Source organism: Helianthus annuus, chromosome 7, assembly GCF_002127325.2.
Source record: "Helianthus annuus cultivar XRQ/B chromosome 7, HanXRQr2.0-SUNRISE, whole genome shotgun sequence".
NCBI classification, from domain to species: domain Eukaryota; kingdom Viridiplantae; phylum Streptophyta; class Magnoliopsida; order Asterales; family Asteraceae; genus Helianthus; species Helianthus annuus.
In genome coordinates, this window is record NC_035439.2 from 13133670 (window position 1) to 13160686 (window position 27017).

The 27017-nt window shown below is 40.9% G+C and overlaps 2 protein-coding genes across 2 annotated transcripts in view; both read left to right on the top strand.

Annotated features, from left to right (window-relative positions):
- LOC118480154 overlaps window positions 1-18986 on the top strand; it is a 28847-nt gene extending 9861 nt beyond the window's left edge. The window contains exons 3-8 of the mRNA XM_035974863.1: window positions 14825-15282; window positions 16071-16443; window positions 16794-17270; window positions 17373-18311; window positions 18378-18500; window positions 18558-18986. Of these exons, the coding sequence (XP_035830756.1) occupies window positions 14825-15282; window positions 16071-16443; window positions 16794-17270; window positions 17373-18311; window positions 18378-18500; window positions 18558-18986 (2799 nt within the window). The remainder of the gene's footprint in view (window positions 1-14824; window positions 15283-16070; window positions 16444-16793; window positions 17271-17372; window positions 18312-18377; window positions 18501-18557) is intronic.
- Window positions 18987-19038: 52 nt separating this feature from the next.
- LOC118480155 (uncharacterized mitochondrial protein AtMg00810-like) lies at window positions 19039-19495 on the top strand. The gene is made up of 2 exons (XM_035974864.1): window positions 19039-19377; window positions 19484-19495. Exons 1-2 carry the CDS (start codon window positions 19039-19041, stop codon window positions 19493-19495), a joined length of 351 nt encoding a protein of 116 aa, XP_035830757.1.
- Window positions 19496-27017: the final 7522 nt, after the last annotated feature.

Below are 27017 nucleotides of genomic sequence, written 5' to 3' on the forward strand. Positions count from 1 at the left end.
CAGAGACCATATTTGGTTAACTCATTTATTCATTACATATTAGGATCTGAATATATCCTATTTCAGCTATATAGATAATATTGGCGGCATAAAGCCTAATCATGATGATGTTTTATAATATTAGCCGAGATTTCAGAGAATCAAAGGCATAGAGATTTGAACCGTAGTTCTTTTATCTCTTTCTGTCAGGGAGTCATAGACTACCACTGTCTTTTGTCGTTATAAGACAATTATTATGGCCCATAGGCACTACACCTCTAATGGATGTTTAAATATAGTTGGCCCGTAGGCACTACATCTCTAATGGATGTTTTGATATGGTTGGCCCGTAGGCACTACATCACTAATGGATGTTTTAATATGGTTGGCCCGTAGGCACTACATCTCTAATGGATGTTTTAATAATATTGGCCCGTAGGCACTACATCTCAAATGGATGTGTTTAATAAGGTTGGCCCGTAGGCACTACATCACTAATGGATGTTTTTATAATACTGGCCCGTAGGCACTGCATCACTAATGGATGTCTTTATAATACTGGCCCGTAGGCACTGCATCACTAATGGATGTCTTTATAATACTGGCCCGTAGGCACTGCATCACTAATGGATGTCTTTATAATACTGGCCCGTAGGCACTACATCTCAAATGGATGTGTTTAATAAGGTTGGCCCGTAGGCACTACATCACTAATGGATGTTTTTTTTATAATACTAGCCCGTAGGCACTGCATCACTAATGGATGTCTTTATAATACTGATCACCTTTATTGGTGATTTAACCCACGATTTATAAATCATTTAGTTGGGTTTTGAAATCCTTAAAGGATTATTGTATAAGAATGACGTGCGTGATTTTAACGAATCACATCTGCCATGAATGTTAACATGCGTACAGAGGTTAACAGAGAATCAGAATCTTTTCAATTAGGTCGTACCATCATGACTGGATCTAAAAGACACCAAGCTAGGTTTCACCTTTTAAGATTCTTTACTTAGGCAGATTAATATAAAAGGAATGGTTTTGATTTATTTTATATATATTAAAGCAAAACTCATAACATACATTCCATAATCTCAAATACAATTACATATTGCCCTAAACGGGTCTTTCAAATAGTACATACCTCCATAGAGGTTTTAAAATAAGTGACAAGCCCACGCAGGGACTAATACGAGGTAGGTGTCCATGCAAGGACTAAAGATAAGTCCACGTAGGGACTGAATTACGATAAGTTGTCCACACAGGGACTTATTTTAAAGTAGAAATTACATTCGTACAACTATTAAGGGCTAATGGTCACGTTTCTTCTTTTTGCCCTTTAGTAGATTCGCCAAGCCTTTGAGAAATCCTCGGTGGCTTTTCTTTTCTTCCTCGAACTCTCTCTCCACACGATCTAGTCGATGGAGTATTTCTTCCTGTTCAGGAGGAGAGAAACGTGGTTGCGGCGCTTGCTGCGGAACTGGAGGTCTGGGAGGTATTGGGTACCCATGAGCTGAGTAGTCTGGTGGTCCCATGTTTCCATGTGCTCCGTCAGGGTAGCGCGCATTATATCTTGCCGATACCACATAGGGGTCGCGCTCATAGCCGTAGTTGTATTGTGCTTGTGACGGTTCGAACGGGTTGTAAGCCGTCGGACCCGTATAAGCAGGTATGGGTTGGTCATACCCAAATGGCGGCGAATTTCGTGCAGCTGGTGCGGAGTTCGCCTCCTGTATAGGACTTGAAGGTCCTTCTTCTTGTAGTGGCGGATAATGGCTACTACTAGAATGTCGAGGAGTGCTGAAGTGGATACCCCCTCCTCCTCGTGTAGACATACGAGCATTTGTCCTCCTACGCCTTGGCGGATCAGGTATTACTGGTTGTGCCGGTGGCGGAGGTGGTGGCGTAACTGCCCCAAAGCGTGAATCCTCAGAGGGATCCTGTGGATGTCTCGGTGGTTGAGATGTCTGTCGAGATGGCGTGTAGTACCATTCATGTCGGTCAAACATCGCTTGGAAACTGTCAGGTCCTTGATAGGGCGTTCCATGGAAGGATGACCCATCAGAAACTTCTATCGGATGCGTGGGCGTACCACGAGCTGGTTCAGTAGGATCCTCATCTTCCTCCTTGGGATCTTCCGAAAAGTGGTCTTGTGGCCCTAGTGGAACAAAACCTGAAGGTTCCTGTATGTAGTCAGCCGGATTGAACTGACCTATGTAGTAGGGAGTAGGGTCGTCGTAATTCCGGTGCCATACCGAACGTTGTAGAGGTATGAAGGAAGGTTGTGGGTTATTGGGATCATTTTCTGAATCTGGCCCAAAGGAGTGCCGGTAGGATGGCGTCGAGCTGTGCGAAGTGGAATGCCTCACGGGTTCGTAAAGATCTCTTCGTCGTTGTGGCTCTTCGCTCCTTGTCATCGAAGGATGTCTTGTACCAGATGGTCCAGCCTCGTTATCGTGATGTGTCACGATTTCTCCTCGGCCTCTTCTTCCCCTTCCTCTTCCTCGGAATATAACAGGTGGCATTTTCCTGCTCCAAAACTTATTAAAAATCGAATCGAAAATAAAGACAAAAAGGAGTAATAATCCGAATTTGTCCTAAGTTCTTGTCTAGACTCAAGTATGTGCAATTGTGTCATTGAGATTTAACACAATAGGATAGTGTTTAATTCACTCAATGTTGGCTCTGATACCAACCTGTCACACCCCGATTTCCACGTGTCTCACCGGTGGGCCCGGTGGGGGATTACCGTGACGATGTTGGCAACAAAATAGTCAAACCACACAATTATATAATGCACAGCGGAAGCATAAGATAAATATATAAATTTCAACCTCTAATTGTAATATCAAAATGTATTACAGGGGTTGAATATATCCATAGTGGATCGTAAATAAACATAAAGTATTGTTCCATCAGATACTGCAATCAAGCTTGCGAGACTTATCACGACGCTAGGGAGCTAATACCAGCCAATTTTCGTTTAGGTACCTGCACTTAATCTTTTTGGGGAAAATACGTCAGTTTACACTGGTAAATACATTCAACTGACACATTTGAAAATGTTTATTAAAATTGATTTGAATGCACAAGGCACAAACTCTTTATAACTTGGGAAAATTCATAATGATCTCGTGAACGTTTTACATGTTCTTTTATGCGTTCAGTAGCCCGGGTCGTGCCGGGTTAAAGATTTATAGACACACCACGTTTGCATAAAACCGTAGTATAAAAACCAACGGCTACGTCTTTTAATTTTTAATGTCGACACTTTATACCGGGTGTACGCCTGCACCGGGATGTCGATGGTCATGGCCATTTCGTAAAATGATGCCAAGGATATCCGGGACAACGGTCATTAAACCCCCCAAAGGCTTATAAGCAACAAAACTGTTTAAATGAGCCGATCATATTTAATCAATTAACCACCTAAGCGATGGAATTATATAATGCTCAATCAAGCGGTATTAATATACCGTAACCCAAGCCCATATAGGGGAAATAAGTTAAAGTATTTACCTTTGCAAGTATAAATCCTTAATTTAGATCAAGTCACCGATAGCTTTTACTGGGGCTCCTAATCTGGAACGAAGGTTTTAATTAACCTCTTAGAATCCTAACGGTCCTTATATTAGCCGTAGCTTAAACCGGTTGATTCCGATACATAGATATGGTTAATTCGCACGAAAAGGCGAAAACCGAGAATGGAGTATGATTTGGACCCAACAAGTTCAGTGACTTGTTTTATATGGGTTTATAGTTCATACTCTGGATTTTGGGGTTCAAATAATATAATTTGACCCATATCGGCTATTGCACGAAAACTAGTTCCATGAGCCGTACCGTGTGCGCAAATAGGCGAAACGGTTAACCATAAGTGTCCTACGCTTATTTCCTAAGTCAATATGCCTTAAAAGTATTTTGGTATTAGTAGGATACCTTCCGTAATGCCCGTAACGAGTTTAAGTTTATATTATGCCCCGTAGGGGCTTTTCGGTCATTTTAAAGACTTTAAAAGGGCTTTTCGAGTTCTACAGGAAATCTGAATTTCCCGAACAGCTTATAAAGCTTAAAATACTTTATTTATTATTTAAAACCAGTGGCAATTGGAATCGGGTCAAAAGACCTTGTAGAACTCCCGTTTTGGCCAAAAAGGGCGTATTCGGTATTTACCGAACCATAGCCATAACCGCAGGTTATGAGCAAGGTAAAAATTATTAAAAATCTTTAAAATTCCCAAAATATTATTTTACCACAGTGGGTAAAAGTTTTGGTGACGAAAACTTGGGTTAGATGGGCGTTATGCTAATCGCGCCGTTAATTACAAAACTTTCTTAAAAGTGCGCTTTTTAGCATAACTCTCATTCTAGACCTCGGATTGACGTGAAACTTTAAGGACATGCTTATAATTTAATAAGCAAGGTTTTGTTCCGTTCACGTGTCCGAAATACTCGTTTTAATTTTAAAAGGCCGTTACGGTCAACTTTTAGGCGAATGACGGAATTGCGCAAAAGACTCGGATAACTCATGAACCGACCACAGAGGTTTATACCAACATGTGACCTGGTCCTAAGAGAGTCCTAAGGTATATTTATACCTCACTAAAACGGGTCAGAACTGAAGTCAAAGCAAAAGTCAAACTTTTGCGACTTTCGGCTCCGAACCGGTTCAATATAGTAAATGATCGATTCAAACGAGCGCAAACAGGTTTATATACTTATTATCATGTTTTATGATTGTCAAAACAGGTTCCATAACATATACATTACAGATTATGCATAAATCGCTAAAGTAGCTTTCTGTTGACTTTTTAACCGCACGTTTGACTCGACATTTGACATAGTTAGAGTGGTGATCAGGGGGAACCATTTTAGAGGTTTATTACCCACATAAATACCAACTCATAACCACTTTTGATTCGTCATAAGACTGAACCATTACTGATTTATTGTAAAGTCAAACCGTAGTTACGACGGTTTGGTTCTTAGCCATTTACTAAGGAAATGTGGAACCACAAAGGGTTAGATCACTTACAGAGGTTGTGTTCTTGCTTATGGAGCAGAGATGAGGACTTGAGAGCACTTAGGATGATCAAAGATGTGAGTTTGAGTTGTGTGAATTGTTATGAGCTTAAGGCATGCTATTTATAGCCAATGCCAAGCAAACATGATCATTACAACACTTACAATCAGACCAGAGGTGATGGTAGGTGTCCCCTAAGTGTTATGGGTCAAGTGTAGGGTGCCCATGCCCCATTTGTTGGTTATTGATCGTTCAAGGCTCCAAAAGTCAAGAAAACATCAACATTCTGCATCTGGGCACTTTACGCGGCCCGCATGGGAGTTCCCATGCACTATAACGCGGGTCGCCTGAGTTTAATAAATCAGATGCGTAATTGAGGTGGCTCGCGGCCCGCCTCAACTTAAACATAACCTTCACGCGGGTCGCGAGAGGTTAAGATTTCAGAATTTTTAAATCTTTTGTTATGATTACAGAATCTGGCCATTAATAACGAAATCTTTCGTAATGATTTACCTGACCTTTCGGTTTTGAAGGGGTAACTTTGCGGTTTAGCCCTCGGTTATTTACCGATAGGGGCCTCGTGTTATTCACCCGCATTAATAAGTCCCCGGTTTATTTATTAATTATTCAGAAAGCCTTAACTTTCATAATTGACGCTTTTAACCCTTCTCGTACGAATTTGAGTATAACTCTTTTATTGTAGAACGGAACTTTGCGGAATTTATACAGTATATTCTAGTGAGCGTATAATACTGTTACGAAGCCTTGGGAACGTTAAAGGGTCACTCAGAGGTAATTTTAAACATGTTGACACAGTTAACCCCTGTAGTTCGTAATCTCTCACTTTCTTCCGCGTTTCGCTTCCGTTCAAATTATGATTTATTCGTTTGAAGGTACAAGCATTTATTTAGGGTTACTATACAGTATATTTACCCTTGTTGACATTTATAACCCTCGAATTTATATACTTTCAAGGTTTGTCAAAATTAGTCCTTTATTTATTATGGATGCCACGTGTAATCAAATGACACGTGTTAACACATCATTGGACACAAAAATTCGAGGTGTTACATTCCGACCCGGAAGACAGTAGTAGGTATTAGTTTACGTAGGATTTACGTAAGTGTCCTCTCGACCCGGGAGACAATGGTAGATACTAGTTTACGTAGGTTTTACGTAAGTGTCCTGACTATCCTGAGGACGATGGTCTATAGTCTAGTGATTGCGTAAGTACGAGTAATCATTCCATATCCAACATATCCAACCCAATTCCCAACCCGGGAATCCCATGCCTTGGCTGTGTGAACTCACCTTGGTTTGCTCGGCAGATACACAATAAAAGGTTCTTGAACTAAGATGGTCAACCTCTTCCTAACAGGGTTACCACACGAGTCAGGTTTTGACTAAGGTAAAACACGTATGCGTCACATAAGTTAACACGTTACTATCACGTATAAATCATGGCAACGTTTGACAGTTAAGCAATACATACAACTTGTACGGTTTAAACAAGTAAGCCCAAAACTACCCGGCCCATCAATAATATACAATCCAATAGCATATCGGCCCAATACACCAAACACATAACAGTCTTGTGCGACTAGAGATATAAGCCCAATCTATACCCGGCCCATCATACAGTTTAAACAATCCATTAACATACTCGGCCCAAATTAAATAGTACATGCGTGCCTTGTGCGATCCGGTTTATGTTGTGCGATCTAAAGTAGCCCAGCCCAACATTTCATCCGACCCAAACAATCAAATAACCATTTTAACATGTGCGGCCCAAATAACGAAACAGTCAACTTGTGCGGTTAGTGTGAGCTTGTGCGTCGGGAGACCCTTGTGCGATCAGGGCCTCTTGTGCGACTGGGGATATGTTGTGCGGTCAGTGTGGGCTTGTACGGCCCAAACTGTACGTCCGGCCCAACATCACAGCTTGTGCGATCCAAGGGGATCTTGTACGACAGAGAGGCCTTGTGCGACTGGATCAGCTTGTGTGATCGGACCAGTTTGTGCGAGTGGGCTTGTGTGATTCAGCCTAGTTGTGCGATTGGTTTTACATATCCGGATAACAAGCAATCGGTTACAACTAATTTAAATGGTTTCCATACTTATCCTTTTAATCAACAGTTTCTTTATACAACAATTATCAATTAACACCAAACCCACAATTCAATTAACAATATGTCGATCAAATAGAACAATTGCAACACTAATTCTCATGAACCCTAATCTTAGCATACATGAACATCACTTAAAAACATAACAATTTTCATGAACATGCATCATCACATTCACCCCGGAACATATAACACATTGACTGATTTTGCAAGCATCATCATCAATAACCATGCATCTTATTATCACCGATTACATGAACCCTAATCGGATTAGCCCTAGTTTATCATCATGCAATTCTAAAACATATGAGCCGATTTGAACATTAACAACACTCAAACATCACCATCTCGCATACTCAGCATAGCAATATCAAATCAGTTTATCTTAATAACATATCTCATCCGATTACACTCATACGGTAAACAAACGATTAGCAAGAACACAAACAATACCACACGAATCATACAGGAACATAATCAAACATACTAACCGATTAGAGAAGAAGCAGAGGTGATCCGAGTAGGGAAAAGGTCTTGCCGTCGGTTCCGAGCAAACGAGAGAGATAGAGAGGAAATCGCCTAGGGTTTTGTGTGTTCTTGTGTTTTATGCCAAATGAGAATCCTCTATCCCCAACTATGGGGTTTACACGATTAAGAGTAGTGGGCCGTAACCCATACCGGCCTGCCTATGAGTCCCGAATACAAGCAAAACGGCCCAAAGGCTTGTGCGAGCGTGAATGTTGTGTGGTTCGGGTTGCCTAGTGTTGTGCGGTTCAATACATACATACATACAATCATGCAATCCACGTTACACATAATGCACATAAACAAAACATTCATTAACTCAAAGTATCATATAGGCACGTAACGTTACATCCAAGTAAGTCTAAAGTTCGAGTTGTCACATTATCCCCAACTAATTGGAAATTTCGTCCCGAAATTTGGTATGCACTCACTGAGGAAGCTAGGTAAACTGTATTGTTCACTGATTTTCCTGGGGTGTCACGTCCTCCCCCCGTTGATCTGGAATTTCGTCCCGAAATTCCGAAGTAGTAGCTTCAGCCTCAGCAGTGGTTGCATTGGTTCCGAATAACTGGGGGTACTTTTCTGTCATCCTGTCTTCGCGTTCCCAGGTGTACTCTGGGCCACGTTTGGAGTTCCAACGTACTCGAACAAGAGGGATTCTCTTGTTTTTGAGGACCTTCACATCCCGGTCCGTGATTTCAACTGGTTCCTCGACGAACTGCAACCGCTCGTCGATAGTGAGTTCCTTGAAAGGAATGATGAGGGTTTCATCTGATAGGCACTTCTTCAGATTCAACACGTGAAAGACATTGTGAACTGCCCCGAGTTCAGCTGATAGGTTTAGCTTGTATGCTACTTTGCCAATCTTTTCTATGATCTCGAATGGTCCGACATACCGCGGATTTAGTTTGCCCCGTTTGCCAAAACGAACCACACCCTTCCAGGGTGAGACTTTAAGTAAAACCCGGTCCCCGACCTGAAATTCCAAAGGCTTTCTACGCTTGTCCGCGTAGGCTTTCTGACGGTCGCGTGCTGCCGCCATGCGTTGTCGTATCTGTGCAATCTTTTCTGTGGCGTCCACTACAATCTCTGGACCCGTAATCTGACTATCCCCCACCTCTGCCCAACAGAGAGGTGACCGGCATTTACGTCCGTACAATGCCTCGAATGGAGCGGCTTGAATGCTGGTGTGATAACTATTATTGTATGAGAACTCCACCAAAGGGAGGTGCTTTTCCCAGCCGTTGCCGAAATCGATAACGCATGCCCGAAGCATGTCTTCAAGAGTTTGAATCGTTCGCTCAGATTGCCCATCCGTCTGAGGATGATATGCTGTGCTCATGTCTAACCGTGAGCCGAAAGATTTGTGCATCGCTTGCCATAGTTCTGACGTGAATCGTGCATCGCGATCCGAAATGATGGATGTGGGCACCCCGTGCCTCGAAACAACTTCTTTGAGATAGATGTCTGCGAGAGTGGAGAACTTATCCGTTTCCTTTATAGGTAGGAAGTGTGCAGACTTGGTGAGTCGATCCACGATCACCCATATAGTATCATTCCCACGCTGGGATCTAGGTAGGCCTGTAACGAAATCCATGGAAATTTCTTCCCATTTCCATTGAGGTATCTTAGGCTGCTGAAGTAGGCCCGCTGGTTTCTGGTATTCGACCTTGACTCTCGCACAGGTCAAGCATTTTCCAACGTACGTAGCGATGTGGGCCTTCATGCTAGGCCACCAATAAGTAGTTCTGATGTCGTGGTACATCTTACCCGACCCTGGATGTACCGAGTAGCGAGACTTGTGAGCTTCATCCATTACAAGTTCGCGTAGACCGCCATAAAGTGGGACCCAAATACGCCCCGTTACATAGTAGGCGCCGTCTGCCTTCTGTTCCATTCGTTGTCGTGAGCCGCGTAAGGCTTCAGCCTTGACGTTTTCGGGCTTCAATGCTTCTGCCTGAGCATCTCGTATCTGTGCAGGAAGGCTAGACTGAATCATAAGCTGTAGCGCTCGCACGCGCCGAGGTAATGTGTCTTTCCGGCTGAGGGCATCAGCCACAACATTGGCCTTGCCTGGATGGTACTTGATAGCGCATTCGTAATCGTTCAGTAACTCAACCCATCGCCGTTGACGCATGTTCAAATCCTTCTGCTTAAGAATATGCTCGAGACTCCTGTGATCGGTGTAAATCGTGCACCTGGTACCGTACAGGTAGTGTCGCCATATCCTAAGCGCGAAAACAACAGCTCCCAGCTCTAAATTGTGCGTCGTGTAGTTCCGTTCATGAATCTTAAGTTGGCGTGAAGCGTAAGCAATAACCTTGTCACACTGCATTAACACACATCCAAGACCCTGAATGGATGCGTCACAATATACTACGAAATTGTCCGTGTCCTCTGGCAATGAGAGAATAGGTGCGCCGCAAAGCCTATCCTTTAGGTGCTGAAAAGCAGTTTCCTGGGGGTCTCCCCAACGATAGGTGACACCCTTCTGTGTCAGTAACGTAAGCGGCTGAGCAATCTTCGAAAAGTCTTTAATAAACCGTCTATAGTAACCCGCCAAACCCAAGAATTGGCGTATTTCCGTTGGCGTACGTGGTGCAGGCCAGTTTCTGATCGAGTCTTCCTTGGATGGATCGACATGGATCCCATCCTTGTTCACTACGTGGCCTAAGGAGTGGACTTCACGAAGCCAGAAGTCGCATTTCGAAAACTTAGCGTATAGCTGTTCCTTCCGTAGGAGTTCCAAAATAAGGCGTAGATGCTGCTCTTGCTCCTCCTGACTCTTGGAGTAGATCAGAATGTCGTCGATGACTACTATGACGAACTTGTCTAGGTAGGGTTTGCACACCCTATTCATAAGGTCCATAAATACGATAGGTGCGTTCAATAATATCAAACCATCCATCATATCAAACATAAAGTGTAGCAGTTAAAATAATTCATAAAACCCAATACGATTGATGTTCAAACTAAACTTTGTTTGAGTAGCGGAAACATAATAATGAAAACCCAAAACAAGTTATAAGTTCAAATATTGTTCATTGCGTCTCCTCGTCCTAACACGAAAGCTCGACCTCTCGCCTCGTTGCCATTGTTGTTGTTGTTTCCCCCGTTGTTGTTGTTGTTCCCGTTGCCCTGGTTATTGTTTTGGTTCTGGTTCTGGTTCAATTGAGGACAATCGCGTTTGTAATGACCTTCTGCTCCACACTGGAAACATCCCCGGTTTCCACGCTGTGGCTGCTGCTGCTGTGGGTTCTGTGGAGCTGGTTGTTGCGGTTGCTGGTCCTGATTTGCAGGCCGTGGGCTCCTACAGTCTTTGGCCTTGTGACCCATCTTGAGACATCTTTGATAATGACCCTTGTTGCACTGGCCGCTGTGATGTCTGTTGCAGTTGTGACACTTGGGGTGAAACCCATGATACCTTTTCTGTCTAGGACCACCAGAGGATTGCTGACCAGGACTCTGGTAGTGGTCAGTCTTCTGTTGCTGAGCTTGAGACTGAACGGATGCTGAACCTTTGCTTGAATCCCCATCCCACTTTCTTTTGTTGTCACTGGGTGTAGTGGGAGTAGCGGCTGAAGTGGTAGCACTGATGCGTTTGGGTAACTTGTTTTGATCCACCGCCTGATCCGTGAGGCGATGAGCAAGACGCTGAATGTCTTGGATGTTATCGAGGTTAGCCGACGTAACGTGGCTCTGGATCTCTGGCGCAAGTCCCTGGAGATACAACTCAATGCGCTTCACTGGAGGGTCCACCATAGTTGGACATAGAATGGCCAGTTCGTTTGACCTTTTTGTATAGGCTTCAATCTCTGACCCCGTCATTTTCAAGTGATAAAGCTCGTTCTCCAACTTGTGGATGTCATCACGAGTGCAGTATTCCCTCTTAATGAGTTCCTTGAAGTCGTTCCAGGGTGTGGCGTTAGCAGCTGCCAACCCTAAGATCTGAACTTGGGCGTTCCACCAAGTTAGTGCTATTCCTTCTAGCGTGCCAGTGGCGTATTTTACCCTGCGAGCCTCAGGGCATTCACACATTTCGAAAACTGACTCTAGCTTCTCGAACCAGTGGAGGAGTCCAACTGCTCCTTCAGTGCCACTAAAGGTACTTGGACGACAGTCCATGAAGTTCTTAAAGGTGCAAACTTGCTGCGCTGGTTGACCTATTGTGTACGAATAGGGCGAAGTTTAGATACAAGGGCTAGTTTAGGAATGTAGGATCTAAAGATCCTAGCGTAAGTTATGACTACAGGATATACTACCTGCTTGAGCAGCTGCAAGTGCCGCAACAACTTGAGCTTGAACGAGAGCCTCTAGCTGGGCTTGAGTCATGTTGATTCGTCCAGACATGATCTTCATAGTAAAAAGTGACGTAAGTGAGAGTGGTTCGCGAGTAGGGCGATGACAGAAGAGCGTAAGCACGTAGGTGTTCTCATGTAATAAAGTCATGTGTATCTAAGCGTAATGCGAGCAAAGTTCTAAACAAAGTTCTAAGCAATTCTAGCAAGCAGGTAATAAACATAAACCTTATTACCTAGGATGTCGAGTCTTGCACGTGGAGCGAAGCGTCGTTGTGGATCGTTGAGAGCACTGTTCTGGTTATAGTCTGGTTTTAATAAAAACGTTTTCCCATATTAAAACCAAGTTCTCTATAACCAATGGCTCTGATACCAATCTGTCACACCCCCAAAATCCACCCGCGGAGTACCACCGCTTGGAGGCGTGACATGACCAGGATCTTAACCACCAATCATATTGAACATGTAATATAGTTAAGTATAGCGGAAGCATTTAAGTAAACCCAAACATAACTAATAATATGTGAAACATCATAAGTGTTCAAATAGCATTCACGATCCTTTGCCCACAACGACCTGCTCCTCCCTGTGCAAGCTCCATAAAGTACCTAAGCCCCTGCAAGGCATGCAGCAAATAATCAACAAACTAGTTGAGCGAGTTCACAGCAAGTAAGTTCGTAACAGTAATATGTATGTTCATCTAGTGGGGGCTTCCCATACAAGTATATACTATTGGTGAGGGATTCTCACATTTATCCTTAACAATGGGGGATTCCCATTATGTACTTACTAGACTATTTGCAACCATGTGTTCTTCTTAATCCGAGAACAGGAATACGTACAAGGTCACGCAGGATTTACGTGAGTGCCCTTCCCCGAGGACAGTGGTACGCGAGGGGTTTACGCAGGATTTACGTAAGTGTCCTTCCGACCCGGAAGACAGTAGTAGGTATTAGTTTACGTAGGATTTACGTAAGTGTCCTCCCGACCCGGGAGACAATGGTAGATACTAGTTTACGTAGGTTTTACGTAAGTGTCCTGACTATCCTGAGGACGATGGTCTATAGTCTAGTGATTGCGTAAGTACGAGTAATCATTCCATATCCAACATATCCAACCCAATTCCCAACCCGGGAATCCCATGCCTTGGCTGTGTGAACTCACCTTGGTTTGCTCGGCAGATACACAATAAAAGGTTCTTGAACTAAGATGGTCAACCTCTTCCTAACAGGGTTACCACACGAGTCAGGTTTTGACTAAGGTAAAACACGTATGCGTCACATAAGTTAACACGTTACTATCACGTATAAATCATGGCAACGTTTGACAGTTAAGCAATACATACAACTTGTACGGTTTAAACAAGTAAGCCCAAAACTACCCGGCCCATCAATAATATACAATCCAATAGCATATCAGCCCAATACACCAAACACATAACAGTCTTGTGCGACTAGAGATATAAGCCCAATCTATACCCGGCCCATCATACAGTTTAAACAATCCATTAACATACTCGGCCCAAATTAAATAGTACATGCGTGCCTTGTGCGATCCGGTTTATGTTGTGCGATCTAAAGTAGCCCAGCCCAACATTTCATCCGGCCCAAACAATCAAATAACCATTTTAACATGTACGGCCCAAATAACGAAACAGTCAACTTGTGCGGTTAGTGTGAGCTTGTGCGTCGGGAGACCCTTGTGCGATCAGGGCCTCTTGTGCGACTGGGGATATGTTGTGCGGTCAGTGTGGGCTTGTACGGCCCAAACTGTACGTCCGGCCCAACATCACAGCTTGTGCGATCCAAGGGGATCTTGTGCGACCGAGAGGCCTTGTGCGACTGGATCAGCTTGTGTGATCGGACCAGTTTATGCGAGTGGGCTTGTGTGATTCAGCCTAGTTGTGCGATTGGTTTTACATATCCGGATAACAAGCAATCGGTTACAACTAATTTAAATGGTTTCCATACTTATCCTTTCAATCAACAGTTTCTTTATACAACAATTATCAATTAACACCAAACCCACAATTCAATTAACAATATGTCGATCAAATAGAACAATTGCAACACTAATTCTCATGAACCCTAATCTTAGCATACATGAACATTACTTAAAAACATAACAATTTTCATGAACATGCATCATCACATTCACCCCGGAACATATAACACATTGACTGATTTTGCAAGCATCATCATCAATAACCATGCATCTTATTATCACCGATTACATGAACCCTAATCGGATTAGCCCTAGTTTATCATCATGCAATTCTAAAACATATGAGCCGATTTGAACATTAACAACACTCAAACATCACCATCTCGCATACTCAGCATAGCAATATCAAATCAGTTTATCTTAATAACATATCTCATCCGATTACACTCATACGGTAAACAAACGATTAGCAAGAACACAAACAATACCACACGAATCATACAGGAACATAATCAAACATACTAACCGATTAGAGAAGAAGCAGAGGTGATCCGAGTAGGGAAAAGGTCTTGCCGTCGGTTCCGAGCAAACGAGAGAGATAGAGAGGAAATCGCCTAGGGTTTTGTGTGTTCTTGTGTTTTATGCCAAATGAGAATCCTCTATCCCCAACTATGGGGTTTACACGATTAAGAGTAGTGGGCCGTAACCCATACCGGCCTGCCTATGAGTCCCGAATACAAGCAAAACGGCCCAAAGGCTTGTGCGAGCGTGAATGTTGTGTGGTTCGGGTTGCCTAGTGTTGTGCGGTTCAATACATACATACATACAATCATGCAATCCACGTTACACATAATGCACATAAACAAAACATTCATTAACTCAAAGTATCATATAGGCACGTAACGTTACATCCAAGTAAGTCTAAAGTTCGAGTTGTCACACAATGCGTCTCCTAGCACCCCAAAAGCTTTAGTCGTTGAAGACTACGATTGGAGTGAAGAAATCACTGAAGCAAAGGAGCAAGTTAACAAAGCCCTGATGGCCAAGATCTCAGGTGATTCCTCATCAAGGCAGTTTGAGAAGCAGACAGTTGGAATTCCGACAGGAGACAATGCTGCTGACAAGGGATTGAAAAGCATTCTGACTTCAGTGGAGCCTGACAAAGAAGAGAAGTGTGGTCAAGCAGAGAAGCATGTTTCGAAAGAGACATCTGAGAAAGGAAAGGATAAGGTCCCAGCAGTAGCCATGAAAGCAGATTCATCAAAGGAAAAGGCTGACAAGGACTTGGTAAACAGTATTCCACTTAGTTTCAAAGAGAAATTATGCTCACCTGCATGCGTTGATGTCGTGGCACATTACAAGTTCTTAAACCTAGAATTTGAAAGGCAAAAAGACAAAGCTTTAAAATTTAACAACAAGCTTAAACAGAACGAGGCTGCATATCAGAGAAAGTTGAACTCAACTTTGGCTGAAATGCAAACTCTTAAAGAATTTGTGTTTAGAAAAGATTTTATCATTAATGATCTTACAGAAAGATTAGAAAAAGCTTTGAACGAAAAGAATAAACTTCAAATTATAATAGATAAATGGAATGTCAGTCAAAAGGCCTTTACTGACATTAAAAACTGCCAACGACCAACGTTTGTGAAAGACAGGATTGGGTATAAGGATAGGCACGGAAATGAAAGAAAACTCTTCTTTCCACCACATAGCAAAAACTATGTGCCTATGCCGACTCCCCATCCCGAAAATGATCTCATAAATGAAAAGGCCTCTGTTGAACAAAATGAGTTTTATGAAAATGAGACAACCGCTAACTATTCTAAAAGTAATGCAGATCCCATTGAGTGTAAAGAAGATGTGTGCGATGAGGATGGAGACTGCGGCGGGTCAAAAATAGGAATCGGATATTCAGGCGACAGTTATTCCACCATTAACTGGTTCGTCTGGAATTGTTCTAAGAAAAACAATGTTAAGGATGAATGTAATAATTTAAGTAGGATGGATGACTGTAATGGCCAAGTGCCTAAATTTAAATCTTCGGATGACTGTAAGGGCCATGTGCCTACATTTGAGACCCGTGATCGTGAACATTATGTGTCTGAATGTCATGATTTAAATTATGCGTGTTGTGATGATAAAGTTGCTTGTGAATCTCCTGTATTTGTGCCAGAATTAAAAAGGATAGCTTTGGAAAATTCCGCACCGAGGAAATTCCCGAATTTATTCCTTCCAGAACAGGTATGACAGAATCAGAAAGGAGTATCACTAAAGACCAAGACAATGAAGATTCAAGCATCACTACCACAGAAGACGAGCAAAGGTCAGAAAGTTCAAGTGAAGATCAAACAGCTAGTGATGAAAGCTTCGAATGTTCAAGTTATGAAACCATTGAAGACCAAGACTCAAAAAGTGCAAACAAAGATCGAAGCTACAATGAGTCAAGTTACGAAGCAAGTGAAGAGCAAAGCTCAAGCGAGGACAACATGTCTGAAAGCTCATTCGATTCAGACAGTGATGAAGAACATTCAGAAGATGAAAGCAGAGTGGACAAGAAAATGAAGAAAGCAGAAAGCTCAAGACTCTCATCACATACATCATCTTCTAACACCAAAAGACCCAGACATAAAAGATGCTTTCGCTGTGGTCATTTAGGACATACAACGAAACATTGTAAAACCAAGAAGTTTCTAAACCAGAGCATGATTTTCTTACAAACGTCACATATCAATTAAATTATCTTAAGAAGTCTGTTAAAAATCTGGTTGAGTCAACTGCCTATTTTTTGAAACAAAAAGAGGTCAAAGTGGGTCAAAACCACGATAGATTCGAAATGAAGCAAATCTGGGTTCCCAAATCAAACTAATTTGTATATTTGTATATTTGTGTATATCAGAATAAACGCCAGAAATGGCTCCGAATGCTTATGGAATACATCTGGCACGTCGACAGCGGATGTTCAAGACACATGACAGGATTGAAGGAACTTCTGAAGAACTTTCGCTTTATTGATGGTGATTTTGTATCTTTCGCTGGAGACGAGAAGGGAGGAAAGATTGTTGGAGTAGGAGATGTGGTGTCTGAAGTCCTCACGCTAGAGAATGTCAACTATGTTCCGGAGCTGTGCTACAACCTCATGAGTGTCTCACAAGTCTGCGATAAAGGAATATCGGTGCTTTTCAATGACATGGAATGCTTGTTCCTAAAGCCCGGTTATGTTGTTCCTGCAGAAATGATCATGCTCACTGCTCCAAGAGAAAACAACACATACGTGCTCAACATGAAAAATGCCAAGACAAATGACAACTTGACCTGCTTAATCTCTAAGGCTTCAGAATCGGAGTCACTGCTTTGGCATAGACGATTGGGGCATGTTAATTTCAAAAATATGAACAAACTCTCTAAGTTAAACTTAGTTAGAGGTCTTCCAATTAAAGAATTTCCATTTTCTGAAAAATGTATTGCATGCGCCCAGGGAAAGCAGCATAAGAAACCGCACAAGTCCAAAGCAGTGAATACGATATCTGCACCACTTCAATTGTTGCATATGGATCTTTTTGGTCCAATCAGTGTTAAAAGCCTTGCTAAAAGCTCTTACTATTTGGTTGTCACAGATGATTTCTCTCGGTTTTCATGGGTCTATTTTCTTGAAGCAAAAAGCGAGACAGCTGAAGTCCTCAAAACATTCATCCCGCTGATTGAAAATGTGACCAAATTGAAAGTGAAGTCGATCAGAAGTGACAATGGGTCCGAGTTCAAAAATCAGACCTTCATATCCTTCTGTGCTGAAAAGGGAATTCATCTCCAATACAGTGCAGCCAGAACTCCCCAACAAAATGGAGTTGCTGAACGCAAGAATAGAACGTTGATCGAAGCTGCACGAACCATGCTGGTGGACTCAAAGCTTCCAATCATCTTCTGGGCAGAAGCAGTAAATACGGCATGCTACGTTCTAAACAGGGTACTGATTGTAAAACCACATGGAAAGACTGCATACGAACTTCTTTTCAAAAGAAAGCCGCTCATTGACTTCTTCAGACCGTTTGGCTGTTCGTGCACCCTTCTTAACACTCAGGAAAATCTCATCAAATTTGAAGCTGTGGGTGATATCTGCTACATCATGGGGTATTCATCCACACAGAAGGCCTACCGTGTTTACAACAAAAGAACAAAGATGGTAATTGAATCCTACTACGTCGATTTTCAAGAAGGAAACTACACCAACACCGGAAGTACTCCTGACTGGTTCTATGATGTGGGTGTGATTTTTAACACCTTTGAAATTCCGGATGTAGCTCCAGAAACTGAGTCTGATGAAGACACGCAAGTTGAACCATTGTTTGACTCATCTGACATTGGTTTAACTCCGTTTACCACCCGTCTATCTCCATCATCTGCTGACCCTATTCTGGCCGTGAATGAAGCAACTTGTGACACTTCGCCTGAGAACACCCAAGACAACGGTGCTTCTTCTTCACAGGCGAATGTGGATGAACCAACTCAAGAAGATGATCTAACGGTGCTTCTTCTTCAAGACTCCAGTTGGGTCCAGGCCATGCAGGAAGAGCTGTCTCAATTCAGAAAGCTTAAAGTTTGGGAACTAGTAGATTTGCCTGAAGGAAAGTTTCCAATTGGCACAAAATGGGTCTTCCGTAACAAGATGGATGATCGTGGAGTGGTGATCAAGAACAAGTCCAGATTGGTGGTACAGGGCTTTCGTCAGGAAGAAGGGATTGACTACGAAGAAGTATTCGCTCCAGTTGCACGACTGGAAGCAATCAGAATATTCTTAGCTTATGCATCATATAGAAATTTCAAAGTTTTTCAAATGGATGTCAAGAGTGCTTTTCTCTATGGGAAAGTGAAGGAAGAAGTGTATGTATATCAGCCACCAGGGTTCGAAGACCCTCATTTGATACTTCAAGTTGGACAAAGCGCTCTATGGTCTTCACCAAGCTCCACGTGCTTGGTACGAGACTCTGTCCACATACTTGTTAGAATGTGGATACACCAGGGGAAAGATCGACATGACTCTCTTTACCAAAAAGATCGGGGAGGATGTAATGCTGGTTTAAATCTATGTCGATGATATTATCTTCGGGTCAACTAACGAGGCGTTGTGCAGAGAATTCGAGACCGTCATGAAGGCAAAATTCGAAATGAGCATGATGGGAGAGCTGAATTTCTTCTTAGGACTAGAAGTGAAGCAAAAGGAGGATGGGATTCTCATTCATCAGGCGAAGTACATTCGGGATATTCTCAAGAAGTACAACACGAACGATTGTAAAGTTGCAAGCACCCCGTTCGCCTCGCAAACAGAGCTCACTCTAGATCCTCAAGGAAAACCAGTAAACAAATCCTTTTATCGCTCGATGATCGGTTCTCTGATGTACTTGACGGCTAGCAGGCCGGACATTATGTGGGCAGTCTGTCTTTGTGCTCGATTTCAGACGAATCCCAAGGAATCCCATGAAATTGCTGTAAAGCGCATCTTCCGCTATCTCAAAGGAACTCCGAAACTAGGTCTTTGGTATCCTAAAGATAGTAATTTTGATCTTATTGCATATTCTGACAGTGATCATGCAGGTTGTAAAGTAGATCGCAGGTCTGTATCAGGAGGATGTCAATTCTTGGGAAATCGTTTGATCTCATGGCAAAGCAAGAAGCAAACAACGGTGTCCACCTCAACCGCTCAAGCAGAGTACACCGCGGCCTACAGCTGCTGCTCATAAGTTCTCTGGATACAAAATCAGTTGTTGGATTATGGAATCAACATCATGAAGACTCCTATATTCATCGACAATGAAGCGTGTCTAGGAATTGTGAAGAATCCCATACACCACTCAAGAACAAAGCACATCGAGATTCGAATTCATGCAATTCGAGACGCTTACGAAAAGGGATATATTCAAGTGGTGCCAGTGGATACAACACAGCAGCGAGCCGACATCTTCACGAAAGCATTCGATAAAACCCGATTCAACCAGTTGGTAACTGGTTGGAAATGGTCAATTTCCTTGACTGGAAATGAATCTTGTGTTGTTAAAAAAATAACGTTTGTTGAAAGTAAAACAAGTATCGGTAAACGTCGTCCACCAAAAAGATTTTCTTATTAAAATTTTATTTTCGGGCAAATGGACTCACGAAAATAAAGATTTTAGGGGGGATATATTCAGAAAATCCAAAAACGAATGCTTATGTTTGACTCCTGCTAGAGGAAGTGATAGAAAATTGCTAACACTTTGTCATTTCTTGCAAAAACAGAAAACAAAAAGGAAAACAGGGTACCAAGCAACGACGTGTTGGTAGATTCAGCAACACCGATGAGTAAACTGCTGTTAGGGAGCAAAACTTAATGACTACACAAGAATTCTGGCTTCTCTCAGGCATTACGCATCTCAGTGGGTAACACGTTGCGGCATATGGCTTAATGGTCTTGAATCTTGCGTTGAGAGATTGCCGAAGTCTGAGATTTCGGGTCTTTATATTGGTATTTCATTCGGAGGATATCATAGTTGTTCTTCTGCTGCATCCAGATACATGCTGACCTAGACGCTATGATATTCTTTTAATAATAAGTGCCTTTAAAAAAAAAGGCCAAACCCTTTCTAATAAGCGCCATTTTTGGCCAAAAATCCATAATAAGCGCCATCTTTGGCCAAATTCTTTGATAGATTAGTTTGGTAACTCTGCTGTACGGTGGTACTGACCTGTTCACCGAACTATCTATCTTAACCCTCGATAGCTCTTGGGATCTCTGTTGTACGAAAGTACAGACCTGATCTCCATTCTATCGTTGAAGAGAATGAAACCAATATACTCACCCGTTATGAGGAATCTTTGTGCATACCTTGATCGCGGGGGTATGTCCTGATGTGGGACTCACGAGGGCGTAATGATTCTATTCTCAATAGCTTGTGTGGGGGCCATCGAAGACTTGTCAATATTACCGAAAACATGATAAAAGCGCTCTCCGAAGGCATGTTGAAAGAAGGATGCATGGATTAAGTGGACAAACATACTGGCAGTTTTTCTTGTGCCCTGGTTAGTAAAATAATAATAATAATAATAATATATTAAGAATTTGGCGAGTGTTGGCAATATGATCTTATGCAGGAAAGTTCGATGAGCATCGGATATTTCAAGAAAATTTGCATTAAATGGAATCTCCCAAAGCAAGAAATTTGAAGTTCAGAGTCAAAATGGCCCAATTTTTAGCAAGATGGTAAATATTTCGAAATAAACAATATTTTAAACAAAAATGGGCACGTTTTACAAGAAAGTTTGAAATCAACGAGCGAAATTAAAATTGTTTGAAATCTAACACTTGGCGGCGAAATTAAGATACCAGCGAAATTATAATTTCGCTGGTTATTAAAATTCGTATATATATAGATATTTTTTTTTACCGTCGGTTACATTTTCAAACTTTTCAAACTCTTCACAAATCGGTTTTCATCTTCTCTCTAGTGCATATACGGACACTCAAATAAAATCAACACAAGATTTATTTTCAATCAAGATCATCAGGTATGTTACAGTTTATCGTTCATTCTGTTATCGATTTCACGTCTTCCTTATTCGGATCAATGGTTAAGGATTCAAACATTGTGTGGGTTTTGGTGTGGGTTTTGGTTGTTATTGTTTTATAACAAATCTGTTAAGTCATGTTAGATGATACTAGTGTAAAACCAAGTGAATCCGACATTAAAATTGTAATACCCTAATTCGTAAATGACTAAAGTCGCAACGGAAACGCGTACCATAAAATTTCTTTCCTTATAATTACCTTGACTTACTTAAAACTTCATTGTAACACAACTTTTTCACATGAAGTCATCAACCGACTCATTTACAATTAAATACATGACATGGGTTTTCTAAAATTTCAACACCAACGTTCCCGTACAATCTGTCTTGTGACTCGATCCTCGATCTCTAATCCTTGAAGATCCTCATGACTCGTACAACCTGCGCTCACCACATTAAAGTTTATAACATTAGTACGCATTATAACATACAAGATCTATTCACGTTCACTTTCCGTTCCGTTAACTCTTTTACATCCCCATTTTCCATCTAATCATAAAATCCATGGTGAGGCCTCCTTGCTATTCCTGCGTTACACTTCATTCACCAAACACGCTATTGATATCATTAGTACTCAATTTCATTGAAACATATGCGTACCGACATTTATACATACTTATACATTTTTCCTATGTTCACACATAGTTAATTATGTACATAAATACATACCCACATATAAACACCAGTACGTTAATACATGCATATCTACATACACCCATATCCACATCATCACGCACACACGTGACATTATACATATATGCATACACACATCCCTACTTGTACACCTTTCAAACTCATACATGCCTACTCTCATACATACCGTCATATAACCACGTACTTGCTCACATACTTATAAACATACATCCATACCTATCAACACATGTTCATACACTTAAACTTATAAAAAAACGTGGGTTAATTAGTCATACGTAACTTGAAACGCGTTTAAAACGAGTTCCCGATACAAAACGGAGCAAACGAACAGTTTTCGCCAAGCAGCCACCCACCTATATTTACCTATGCCTTTCTACTTATTTCGCTCCATATATGTATGCATACATGCTCATCGCATCCCATAAACATTCTATAATAAGTTTAGAATACGATTCGGGACTCCTTTTCGGTTACGGGACTGTTTTGTACGAATTCTGCACATTATACTGAACTGGCAGCTGATGCACAGCCATGCGTCCAACCGCACGACCGTGCAGTTCCTACGACGTTGGGGGCACTGGCAGTGCACAAGCTAGTGCAATGATTTTCTCGAAATCGCACAACCATGCGGCCAAGCGCACGACCATGCGCCATTTCGCTGCAGATCCATTTCGATGTCCGAAAACACTAAAACTTGCGTAACTTTTGAACCGTTTACCCGTTTAACCTCCCGTTTCTTCCCACATGCTTGTAAATTCACATTCTACCATATGGACTTAAAATCCTACCTCTGGATTAAGGAAATTCTTAACTTACATGCATTCGACTTATTACTATTTTCTAACTATTTGACCCGTTCGTGCATTAATCAACATAATCTGTTTATTTGACCCAAATTTTCCGGAAACCTTATGATTTCAATATTACCAATCATAAAGATTAAATCCTTGGATGCCTTGCATCCTCTTAACCTATTTTCGCTCAAAAGCTTATTTTGACCCGTTAAGGGTAACTGCGCATTAAAACGTTTCTGACTCACGAAACCATACTCCTCACTTTCATACTTGACCAAAACATTACACTAATCGAATAAATTGATTCTGAACTAATTTTAAGATCGTTTGCCCAAAATACCCATCAAGGGCATTTTGGTCAACTTTAATCCCATCATTTACGACGAAAGACTACGTCACATATTTGACCTCCAACATCATGTTTAGTTAATTAAAACACCATATTACTTAATCAAACTAAGAAGTGATTTACAGAAATCACTTACCTTATGCGTCCGTGCTCGTATCTGATTCCTCGCCTTTTCTTGACCCGTTATCCTTTTATGCTTGAGTCCGTCTTGACATGATTCCTATACTCTCTTTTCATCAAGATCACGCTCCTATTAGCATATGCATTCGTACATGATAACAATCATATCAATCACATATTTCACACTCAACTTTCATTAATCATTTATAACAAACATAACTCATATAATCATATCCGTATACGTTTAAACTCATGTAACTCATTATGTCATTACATTTAACACGGATTGCTATAACATGTACGATACGACTTCCCATCAACTTACATGTACGACAACGAGTCAATTCATGTTTCTTATACTTAGTTGACTTTCAAAAGTCAACTATTAACCATACTTAACTATCGACTTATCATCATATACCCGTAACATCATAATCGACTATACGGGCGACACTACATACATCTTATCATACGCTTGGTGTGTGTGTACCACCTTTTAAGCATAACGTACAACTAATTCATACATAAATCTTCTAAACTCATACATAACCCTTCAAATCCTACTACTAATCATCATATATCATTCCAAATGAACATTAAACATAGCATCATCATATTCCTCCTAATTCATCTAACAATAATTCATCATACCCACTTAATACATCAATCATTCAATAAGACTTGGACATAGGAGGTGATTCTAGTCATCATCTTCACCCTAACTAACGGGTTTCACCCCAAATCATCAAATTAACGAAAACCATACTTAACCCATGTTCCAAAGATGATTCTAACACATATTCATGCTAAATCTCATACAATTTCGTGGATTTGATCATAACCCACTTCATTAACTCTCATAAAAACTCATAATTTGACTTACCTTATGTTCAATGTACATGGATTAAAGAGGAACTAAGTTCATGCATTCGATTCTTGCTCCATAACACCTTCAATTTCTGGATTTTCTTGTGGTTAGGGTTTACCCCTTCTTCCCCCTTTCTCTTGTGCGACCGTACGCACACACACACCTTGTGTGTGTGTGATTTTTTTTTTTGTATTAATATATTAAGTTTCCTTTTTGGTCATCTTAGCCCCTCAAGTTTGCCATACTATCATAGTTGCCACAAATTTCATTCCCTAACTTATTATTAGGCATTTAACTAGGTTTATTTACTTAGTTGTTGTATTTCATTTTATTACACATGGTAACCTACTAACGAATTTAATTATTCAACTTTTGGGGTGTTACAAATCTACCCCCCTTAAAGAAGGTTTCGTCCCCGAAACCTTTCTCACTTCCATCTAACATAACTATCTTTTCTTTCCCGGCCCATCAACAAGACCATGACCCCATTTAATGACGACCTTCTATCTTCCAGAACCTGCCTCAAAGTTCTTATTAGTGTCACTTTCACTGATTATTTCTAGTTTCTACCGCGCTTCATAACCAGTGGTTTATTTATCATTCCAATACTCATATATCATGTGCATTATATATCCTTTTTGTTCATCTCAACATTCATATTATCTTCGTCGACTATACGATCTAAGTCCGTAATTTATACATACACATCTATGTTTAATTTCGATAGGTACGTCATAATGCTAAGTAACTATCTATTCTCGTTTCATAACCATTCATATTATTGACTTCTTTCTAACAAGTCCACACTTTTCATACTTTGTCTTTACACATATTCTCATTTCCTTAGCCTGTTAATAACGGGTCAATATACATACTACTTCCACCTGTAGTCATACATACATTCATATGATCCGTGCATAACGGATCTAATACCTTCATCTTATTTCTTTAAATTACATTCTCTACATGCACTGTATAATATTTATGATTGTTTTGTTACCACAACAAAACTACTATTTCATAGTCGCAACTACGTGCCTAGCTCTCATGTTAACATCATTCTACGTTTTCCACAGTTACTTGTACTTTGCATACCTTTATGTTGCCTTCAATCGCTTCATGCGTTTTATGTTACTATAACCTTCACTTCCTGCATTACTTGATCTACCTAAGTAAACATGTCATGCAAATTCATAATACGAAAGTGTGATAAATACTCAAAATTTCTCACTCAAACTTTTGAAATTTACTTTTTATTGACATTCTTCTTCTTATGTCAATTGTTAAAAGAAATTAAACTTTCCATACCATACCATACGTACCCTATTCAGTCATTTAATAGGTCTTTCTCAACCTACCAATTCATACCTATCCAACATGAATTACACATTTTACTAACCTCGATTTTCGTTGCATAATTCAATGGTCCGTAAACCAGATCTATCCATCTTTTCACGAGTACTAGCCATACCAGGCCAGATTTCCTTCATCCGCGTAGTGTGCTTCCGCTCGTGCACATCCTTCCACTAATTCAATTGGTTTCATCACACTACGAATTCTAACATCACCACCTACAAAATTGGTGGTTAGCATATCTCATTCAAATACTGATTCTACTAGGTGATTAGTCACCTATAATTCTTTTACATATTTCCTGCGTACATGCTATAACATATCTTACATTCCATTTCTTACACGCAATTCTTTCATTTTAGTTACTTATTTCGTCAACCTTTGCAGTTTGACCTTTTAAGGTTAAACTGAACTTTCTTACTTATCATAGATGCATTGAGGTACACATTCGTGCTTCCTTCCATTCATGCTTACTTACAAAGACATTCATTATATAATTTTGGTATTCTTAACAAACTTACCCTTCTTGTTCATACTTAAACCATTGTCTGGGTCATAGCCCGTCATTCATTCTGACTCCTAAGAGTCGATTTCTAACACATTTAACACATAACTTGTTCAAAAACTTCCTTCTTTTGTTTTATAACTTAGGTCTACATGCTCATTACGATCATTCTTTTGTTTATTTATTTTACATTTACCCATATGACTCATTTGACACAACCACGGTCAGACTATCGACACTTCTTATATAGACTAGTTTCATCTTTTATACCTTAAATCTGTTTCACGGATTCGAATGCATTATTCATACCTTTCGTACCTTCCATGTTTTGAATCCGTCTTGCGGATTCAAAAATTGCATTCGCATCCTTCATCATTTGAACCCGTCTCACGGATTCAAACATTTCATTCATGCCTTTCATTCCTTCAATCCGTCTCGCGGATTCAAGCAGTGCATTCGCATCTTTCATTCTTTGAATCCGTCTCGCGGATTCAAACATTTCATTCATGCCTTTCATTCCTTGAATCCGTCTTAAGGATTCAATCATTGCATTCATACCATTCATCCTTGAACCCGTCTCACGGATTCAAACATATTATTCATATCTTGTTGATCCGTACTTAATTACGGATTCAACATTCTTCATTCTTATCAGGCATGTTTTTTTTTTCATTCTTTCATAGTACTCTCAATTTCCCGAGAGTCTTACTTCCCGTTTCACCCACACGTCCGCCTGCTACCCAACTCTGACGGACATACCTGTAATAATTATCATGATCTCACGAACGTCATACGTTTCTTATGTACTGGCCAAGTACACAATCCACATAGTAGTTTCGTGCCTTCATGTAATTGTCACCTTATGTCCGTAGGCTTAGGTTTCGGCC

What these genes read in the sequence shown, in the direction of transcription:
- LOC118480155 (XM_035974864.1), top strand. Translation starts at nt 19,039, where the DNA reads ATGAAGGCAAAATTCGAAATGAGCATGATGGGAGAGCTGAATTTCTTC.